This window comes from Buceros rhinoceros, unplaced genomic scaffold (genome assembly GCF_000710305.1).
Source record: "Buceros rhinoceros silvestris isolate BGI_N320 unplaced genomic scaffold, ASM71030v1 scaffold38633, whole genome shotgun sequence".
Lineage (NCBI taxonomy): Eukaryota > Metazoa > Chordata > Aves > Bucerotiformes > Bucerotidae > Buceros > Buceros rhinoceros.
This window is the reverse complement of record NW_010404878.1, coordinates 1,198-9,574: the sequence shown is the minus strand read 5'-3', so window position 1 is coordinate 9,574 and position 8,377 is coordinate 1,198. Positions and strand designations below refer to the sequence as shown.

At 52.4% G+C, this 8,377-nt stretch overlaps 1 protein-coding gene across 1 annotated transcript; it reads left to right on the top strand.

The window, feature by feature from the left end:
- The first annotated feature begins 319 nt into the window (after positions 1–319).
- On the top strand, positions 320–8,169 carry DHX33 (DEAH (Asp-Glu-Ala-His) box polypeptide 33). The gene is made up of 11 exons (XM_010133530.1): positions 320–475; positions 1,116–1,343; positions 1,862–2,032; positions 2,880–3,065; positions 3,736–3,847; positions 4,215–4,374; positions 4,786–4,874; positions 5,383–5,510; positions 5,998–6,201; positions 7,032–7,118; positions 7,815–8,169. The coding sequence occupies exons 1-11, from the start codon at positions 455–457 to the stop codon at positions 8,121–8,123; spliced, it is 1,695 nt and encodes a 564-aa protein (XP_010131832.1). The 5' UTR covers positions 320–454; the 3' UTR covers positions 8,124–8,169.
- Positions 8,170–8,377: the final 208 nt, after the last annotated feature.

Genomic DNA, 8,377 nt, shown 5'->3' with positions numbered 1-8,377 from the left:
ACGGTTTCACTCGTGGAGCCTCCAAGCCCTGTGATTTGTGCCACGTTATCCTGTGAGAGGCCGGAGTATGCCTCTGAACCAGAGCGTGCCTGGAGAGAACCTGGGCAAAAGGAGCTTTGTAGAGGATGGTCCAGCTCCTAGAACAAGGGTTCGGATTCTGTCTCTGCTTTTCGTGTGGCTTTGGGAAGCTGTTGAACCTCCTCCTGTCTTCAGCCCCGTTCTGCAATGGTTAAAAGTCAACATAAAAAATGAGTTGGCACTGTTCATTTGAAGATGCCATGAAAGGGAAAAACTCTTCCCTTGCTGTTCCTCAGGAGAAACGGGCTCAGGGAAGACCACTCAGGTCCCACAGTACCTCTACGAAGCCGGAATTGGCCGCCAAGGTGTGGTTGCAGTGACCCAGCCTCGCAGAGTAGCAGCTATAGCCTTAGCTACCAGAGTCTCAAGCGAGAAGATGACAGAGCTGGGGAAACTGGTACGTTGCTCTACAGAGTCTTTAGAGAGCTGGTTCCATGCTGCAGCATCGAGGGGGCTGTACTGGGGCAAAAGGGCTAAGAGAAAAGCCAGTGACAGGGGTGCTGGGGCTGTGTTTAAGGACATGCTTCTGTGGCTTGGGGTGGGGTTTGACTCTGTGATATTTTACTTCTGGATTATTATCTGTGTTCCTCCATCTGAAAAAGTACCGGTTAATGAATAAAACAGAAAACACTGCGCTCTCTTCCGTTGCTCCCTGTGTCAGAAGTCACTGTCACGGAGAGCAGAGTGCTGAATCTCTGGGGGAAAAGTGGAGGAGAAAGACTCCCCCTGCAGAAAATCTTTGGAGACCATGGAGTAGTTCCTAGCAGGGGACTAAGGGAAGGAGACTTGGAGCATCTCTGATGAACTTCTGTGGGGAAATAGCCAATGGATAGAGCGGAGGGAGCATCCTTTGGGTGGATTATTAGATCTGCACGATGAACTGCGCACAGACTGCGAATACTCTGTTACCCTTCCCAGAGCCTGCGTGGAGTCGCAGTTGGTTCTGCCTGACACGTTGGCCAGGGTGTTTGCGGTCCTTCCTCGTGGTACGATGGCAGTGAGCAACCCAGGTAACTTTGTGCTCGTGCTTTCTGCAGGTCGGCTACACCGTGCGCTTCGACGATCTCACCTCTGATGAGACTCGAATCAAGTTTCTGACCGATGGAATGCTGCTCCGCGAGGCGATCGGGGACCCGCTGCTGCGGAAGTACAGCGTGGTCATCCTGGACGAAGCCCATGAGAGGACAATCCACACTGATGTGCTCTTTGGAGTGGTGAAAGCCGCGCAAAAGAAACGAAAGGAACTGGGCAAACTGCCGCTCAAAGTACGTGTGTCCAGGATGGGAGCAGAGGGCAGGGACGGGGCTTGGCCTCAGAGCGCTAGGAGCATCTCCTGGGGTTTCCAAAGTGTTTGAAATGTCATCCGTGGCTATTTTTCTGCTCCTAAAAAGTCCCTGGAAACCTGAATAGTTAAGGGTGGGCTGTTTATGATGTGGGGCCTGACATGCCACATCCGAACACGGTGTCTGGTCACCTGTTGCCTTGTTTCCCAAGAGCCCCTTGGGTGTGCACTGCAGACTGGAGGTGCTGCTGGGGGAGGTTTGGGTGCTGCTGCTGAGAGCGTCCTGGTACAGGAGCTCCGTTGGATATGAGCTGTATGACTTGCTCACACTGGGGCTGGAGATTGCACACATGGGTGGATGTGGCGTGAGTTTAGGTGAGTCCATGATGGAGTGTGTCATGTGACTCTGTCTTGGGAAGCCAACTTTTGCCTAGTCCTGGCTTGTGAGCGTCTTGCTCAATCAAAACTGCATCGCTGACCCATCTAATGCTCCTGTCGAAGGTGATCGTCATGTCAGCTACGATGGATGTTGACCAGTTCTCCCAGTACTTCAATGGAGCTCCTGTTCTCTATTTAGAAGGCAGGCAGCATCCCATTCAGATCTTTAACACCAAAGAGCCCCAGAGCGATTACCTCCAAGCAGCACTTGTGTCAGTCTTCCAGATCCACCAGGTATGGCAGTCTCTGGGTCGGGTCTGGGCCTCTCTGGGACCATGGATGGTTGATTGGGGGGCTTGTGGGTTGCTGTGACAGAAGAGATGGCTTGAGCTTGTTCTGCTGCCGAATCAGAGCTCCTCACCCGCATCCTCCAGGAAAAGTGGATGGTTGGGGAGCCTGGAGGGCCTGGCAAATGCCAGTGTCAGTCTGAAAGGGAGAAGAAAGATTGGAAGTGGTCAGTGCTGAAGAGCCTTGGGCTGGGGGGGGACATCCAGGCACAAGAGAACAGTAGCGTGAAGGTGATTCAAATTTACTGTCGAAGTGTAACTGGAGAGCAAGCGGAAATCTGGTAAAACAGCAGCTTAGAGGCATTTGTGTCTGAATGCAAAACTGCCAGACGGTTTATGTCATTTAATTAAACCGCATCTAATGCTTTGAAGATGCTGCTGCTGTTCGGATGTTAGAACTGGAGTTGAAGGAGTCTGCTAAGCAAAGCTCTCTGGAGGCAGTTCACACCTCATACCTCCGTGTTCTGAGTTCTCTCTGCACTGCCTTGGACCTGGTGCTCGCTCGCTTTCTCTCTCATTTGTGCATCTTGGACAGTGAATTGGTGAAGTAGCCGTGTGATTCTGACCGGGTCATCCATCCTATTAAGACACAATCCTGCAACACGCTGTTTCCTCTTCCTCTCTGGTGAATCCTGGGAACATCAGGCTGTCACATACCTTGCACCACATCTTGTCTTTTTCTTCTTACCTCAGCATTGCTGACTTGCCATCAGGACAACATGCCTTGACAACCTCAGTTCTCCCTCCTAACCCAACCATCTCAACTTCTCCCTCGCTTTGTCCTCTGGCTCCAGGAAGCACCTTCTTCTCAGGACGTCTTGGTGTTTTTGACTGGGCAGGAAGAAATTGAAGCAATGACCAAAACCTGCCGCGACATTGCCAAGCACCTCCCCGATGGCTGCCCGCGGATGGTGGTGATGCCACTTTATGCTTCTCTGCCCCACTCACAGCAGCTCCGTGTCTTCCAGGCTGCCGCCAAGGTGAGGCAAGGTGGTGGGAAAACAGGAGGAGTTTGTTCCCTTGCCTGAGGGTTTGGAAGAACCGGGTGGAATTTCAGGGGTTAAAGCAGTCTGTACTGGCAGTAATGGTCTCCACTGGCCACTGACTGTAGGTTCCAGTGTGGTATAAGATGATGTGCCTGTGGTCATCAGGGATCATAGGGAGCAGGCAGGATTGGGGGTGTGAAGAGGGCAGAGGGACTGAAATTTGCCCCATTTCATAGGAATTTTAGGTCCATATCACAAAAAAGCTGCAGCAGACTGAATACTGAGAAATTTTCAAACCTGGGCATGTTTGGTAAGGCCGCAAGAAAAGGAAACTGTGCTGCCTCTGGCCCTTTCCTACCTGTTCAGCAGATAAAGAAGAATTCAGATCTTGTGCCAGAAGTGAAACCAAAATGTTCTAAAGGCCTTTTGATAGCAGCTGTCCTGGGGGGTGCTTTCCTCAAGAGTAAGCACGTGTTTTAGCAGCTGATGAGGAACTAGAGGTTATCTGCGTTTCCGAGAGCTGCCGTAGCCAGTGTGATGGGTGGTCACAACATGCTGCAGGCATCTGCAGGCTTGGCCTGTGCTGGCCAAAAGTAGCAGCATTTCTTTGTCGCAGCTGATCTAAGGCAGCTTTTGACTGGCTTTCGTTTGGTCTTCCTTCCAGGGCTGTCGCAAAGTGATCCTCTCCACCAACATTGCAGAAACCTCCATCACCATTCCGGGGATTAAATACGTGGTGGACACGGGCATGGTCAAAGCCAAGAAGTACAGCCCTGGTGAGGGATTCTCTGCAACAAAGCAGAGACTGTTTTCCGTTTTGTAGAAGTTACTTGAGGCGATAAGAGCTGGTTTAAAACACCTTCTGCACTGCCTGAATTCATATGCCAGGTTTTAGGTATGGGTTTGGGTGTTGGTTATTTTTTGAGTACCAGCCACATGGGGGTAAATATCTGTCAAATATGAACCTCCTCTTCCTGGACAGGCTGTGCGTGATAGCTGGCTTCACTGCGGGGTGCTAAACCACAGGAAGTCAGAGCAGAGTTCGGATGGCAGACCCTGGGGTTTGCCATTGTTACTCGCACGTGTTTGTCAAAGCTGTGCGTGATGCAGCCACTGACTGAAGCGATGCTTTTCCACATGCAGAAACCGGTCTGGAAGTGTTGGCAGTGCAGCGGGTGTCGAAGGCCCAGGCTTGGCAACGCACGGGGAGAGCAGGGCGGGAGGACAGCGGCACCTGCTACCGGCTCTACACAGAGGAGGAGTTTGAGAAGTTTGACAAAATGACGATACCGGAGATACAGAGGTGAGGACAGAGCCTGACACTACCCTGCTTCTTGCCACGCATCTTTTACATGCTGTTACAGGTGGAGCTGTGTACAGAACTGAACAGCAGAACTGGAGCTGGGGTCTGACTGGTTGATTTCTGAGAGAATTGGATCATGGAGACTGAAGAGAAAAATCGGGAAGCATTTGCTCAGAGTGGACAGCTGGGCTCTGAGTCTCCAAACCCCCATGGGAAATAGTTCTCTTGACTTTCCTCCATCATGGACTCACCTCTTACTCTTCCTGGCTTAGGAAGTGAGGCTTCACCCACCAGCATTCAGCTAGTTTCTATCAAGTTGCAGTGCAGATCTGAGGACTCTGTCTCAGCTTCTAGGCAAATAAAAATAAAAAACAATTGTAAAAAATCTCAGTTGTTTTTCTGCCTGTGCAGGTGTAACCTGGCCAGCGTGGTGCTTCAGCTCCTGGCTCTGAGAATTCCCAATGTGCTCACCTTTGACTTTATGTCCAAACCGTCTCCTGGTAAGTGGTTACAAAGGCAACGTTGGACAAAATGACAAATGCCTGAGGAATTGCTTAAAAAGAATGTCTTCAGGCCAGCCAGAGAAGATAGGGTGTGGAAGGTCAGGGCGGTGAAAGAGGAGCAGTCTTTCTGCTCCACCTTCTCCTGGTGGTCCAGAAGCCTCGGGTTCTTTTAGTGCTCATTGGTTGCGCTCAGTCTTGTCAGAGCAGCCATGGTTATGGCAGAGAGCTGGAGAGCCCAGCTTCCAAACAGAGCAGGGAGCGGTTTTGGGTCACGAAGAATGTGACTGCCAAGGAAAGCCTCTGGTTTTGTTACTTGAATTGGAAAAGGTGATTGTTCAGCTGGGTAGAGGGCTATGAACCGCAGCTTGGGGCACTGGTTTCTCTAAGCAGAGAGTACTTGTCCCTCTGGGCAGGGGAAGGCGGTAGCGGTGGTACCCACTGACCCCTCACAGCCACACCAGTGCCAGTGGGACGTCTCACAGGCTGAACATCCCTGTTTTGACAGATGCCGTTCAAGCAGCGATTGAGCAGCTGGACCTGCTGGGAGCTGTGGAACGAAAGGAAGATCAGCTTGTCCTAACCCCCCTGGGAAGGAAGATGGCAGCTTTTCCACTGGAACCCAAGTTCTCTAAAGTAAAAACCACAGAAAAATTAACTACTTGTTGTCTCACATGCTCTTCCTAGCACCTCTGGCATTTCTCTTTCAAACTTCTTCAACAAGGTCTGGGATTTGGGGCGACTGTGGCTGTGCTGGTGTATTTGCCGTACGTTAGTGAAGCTCAGCTTTATTTCCAGCAGCAGTGCTGGTTTGCTTAGCGTTTGTGGTATAATTCAGGGAGACTTTTTAAAGGGTGATTCCTTTCCTCTGGCACCTCTGAAGCTGAAGCAAGGCCAATCCCCTGGCAGTTTCCAGGATTGCTGGGAGCACTGTTTAGCAGTTTCCTGAAGTGCCTGATGTCGTAGTGGATTTTAGTCACAGTTTTTGTGTCCAGGCCCAAATGTTGATGAAATCGTCCTCATCAAAGCTTGGTAAAGTTCCTGGGTTGCCACTGACAGAAAACTCTGCCCATCTGAAGTGGCTTCAGTCCACCAAAAAGCAGTTTTGTTCTGTGACTTGCAGACCATCCTGCTGTCCCCCAAGTTCCACTGTACAGAGGAGATCCTGACCATCGTGTCGCTGTTGTCCGTGGACAGTGTCCTCTACAGTCCCCCTGCCCGGCGGGATGAAGTGCAGTCCGTCAGGAAGAAATTCATCTCCAGCGAGGGGGATCACCTTACCCTACTCAGCATCTACAGGGCCTTCAAAAATGTCAGTGGCAACAAGGTAGGGTGCTCTGAGGATGCCGGTGCTGTTCTGAGCTCATGGTGGTGAGGAGCTCTTTTGGCTACAGCAGAGCGACATCCGCATCCTTCGCGGCAATGCAAAAGGCGTCATAGAACACGAGGCTGGCAGGGACCTCGGGGATCATCTGGTCCAACCCTCCTTGGGCAGGTCCTTCCAGAGCAATGAGAAGAGAGGACTCTCTCATCCGATACAGCTGGGTATTTGGAGAAGGCTGTTCAAGTGCCGGAGGGTCCTCCAGAAAGCCGTAGCAAAACTGGTTATCGGTGCTTCCTGAGGCCCAATCTGTGATGGGAGGCAGGCCTCTTCCTTCCCTGGTTCCAGCTGGAAACAGGAGGGAGTGGGAGAGTGGTGAGACTTGCTGGTAAATACCCAGACGAGCTCTTTGGCAGGGTGCGTTGCAAAACCACTGAGCATGCTTAGAAGCAGATTTTGATTTATTGTACCCTGTGAACTCCTCCCTTTGATTTGCAGATCCGTAGCCTCGTGTACCCCGTTCCTTGCAGCATCTGTCAGCTGTACGTGGTTTGTTCTCACCACCCGTGGGATAGCAGGTGCTGTTCTGCAGCACTCGCTGAGCGGGCAGAGCAGTTCTCGGTGGGAAGAGAACAATAACATCTTTTTTCTTAGTGCTGTGGGAGGGAGCGTAGACAGAGGGGAATAATTGGGGGGAGACATGTGGAACAGAAAGGGGTGGGCACCTTTCCTCTGAGAAAGATGGTCTGTTCAGAGGGTTTGCCCTTTATCCAAAGACTGTCCTGCTTCTTGGGTGAAGAACCAGCCCCTGCTAACTCCCAGTGTCTCTGCTGCAGGACTGGTGCAAAGAGAACTTTGTCAACAGCAGGAACATGATGCTTGTGTCCGATGTCAGAGCTCAGCTCAGGGACATTTGTGTGAAGGTAACTTGTGGCCATGCTGTATTTCTCCACTTCACCTGTTTGTGTTTTTCCATTTGCCCACAAACTGGTTTTGCTGTGCACCAAGTCCCGGGGGTGAGAAAACCTGGGTTTGCTTTTGGTCTCTCACAAATAGTGAGGTGATGTTCCTGACTCTGCAGCTGCATCCCACAATCTCTGAGCCGCAGGGCTCAGTGGGTCGAGGAGAGAGAAGGGGAGCTCTGGGAGGGCTTCCTGGGGAGAGGACAGTTTTTCTGAAGGGATTTCGCTGCTCTAGTGTGATGTGACCAAGTGGTGTCAGCCAGAGCAGCCCGTGCTGGCTGGCTCCTGCACCGCATCAGGCGTTTCAGCTTTCACAGTGCTGTTCCTGCAGTCGCAGCTGCTGCTGAATTGCCTGTGGTCTGTATGTGAGATGGGACCGACTTTCAGCGCCCCTGTCCCGCTGCAAATGCTGGCTGGCCTGCAACTCTCACCCTGAAGAGGAGTCTCAATCCGTTTTGGGGCTTGTCTTTTGTTGCTGTTAGTCTGTCCTAGCCTGACGTCTCCCTGAGCCAAATTCCCAGTGGTCCTTCCATCCTGCCCACACTAGCAGCAGTTCTGACGCTATATTGCCTGGTCCCGGACGGCCACTACGCTGGGGCCGTTTCGGCACGAGGCGCGTGTACCCGCTGCTCACTCTTCCCTCTCGCTGCTGAACAGCTGGCGATGCCGATGGAGTCCTCCCGCTCGGACAGCGGGAACATCCGCCGCTGCCTGGCTCACAGCCTCTTCATGAACGCCGCGGAGCTGCAGCCGGATGGCACATACCGCACGGCGGACTCTCACCAGCCGGTGGCCATCCACCCCTCCTCTGTGCTCTTCCACTGCAAGCCGGCCTGCGTGGTCTACAACGGGCTGCTGCACACCAGCAAATGCTACATGCGGGACCTCTGCGTGGTGGACGCGGACTGGCTGTATGACGCAGCGCCCGACTACTTCCGCAGGAAGCTCCGAGCGGCCAAGGACTGACCTGTGGGTCTGGGACCATCAGGCCCCCTGCAAAGGACTGGTTTTGGTGCTGGAGTGAGCGTGTGGGAGCAGTCGAGCTCTGCCTTGCAAATCAAACAAAAGCCTTAGAGGAAAACGGGTTCTTCATCAGAGCAATCATCCTCTTTAACAGCTCGTCTGAAGGAGGAGGAGGAGAACGGAGTATGTGTCTGTGAGTGTGGGTGGCAGATCTGTGTACTGCGGGAAAGAGGAGCTGCTCTCAGGTTCCAGTTCTT

Coding starts and splice junctions, on each gene's coding strand:
- DHX33 (XM_010133530.1), top strand. CDS start 455: ATGACAGAGCTGGGGAAACTG. Junction 2,033..2,879: donor CAGTCTTCCAGATCCACCAG/GTATGGCAGTCT, acceptor CTCTGGCTCCAG/GAAGCACCTTCTTCTCAGGA. Junction 6,202..7,031: donor AAAATGTCAGTGGCAACAAG/GTAGGGTGCTCT, acceptor TCTCTGCTGCAG/GACTGGTGCAAAGAGAACTT.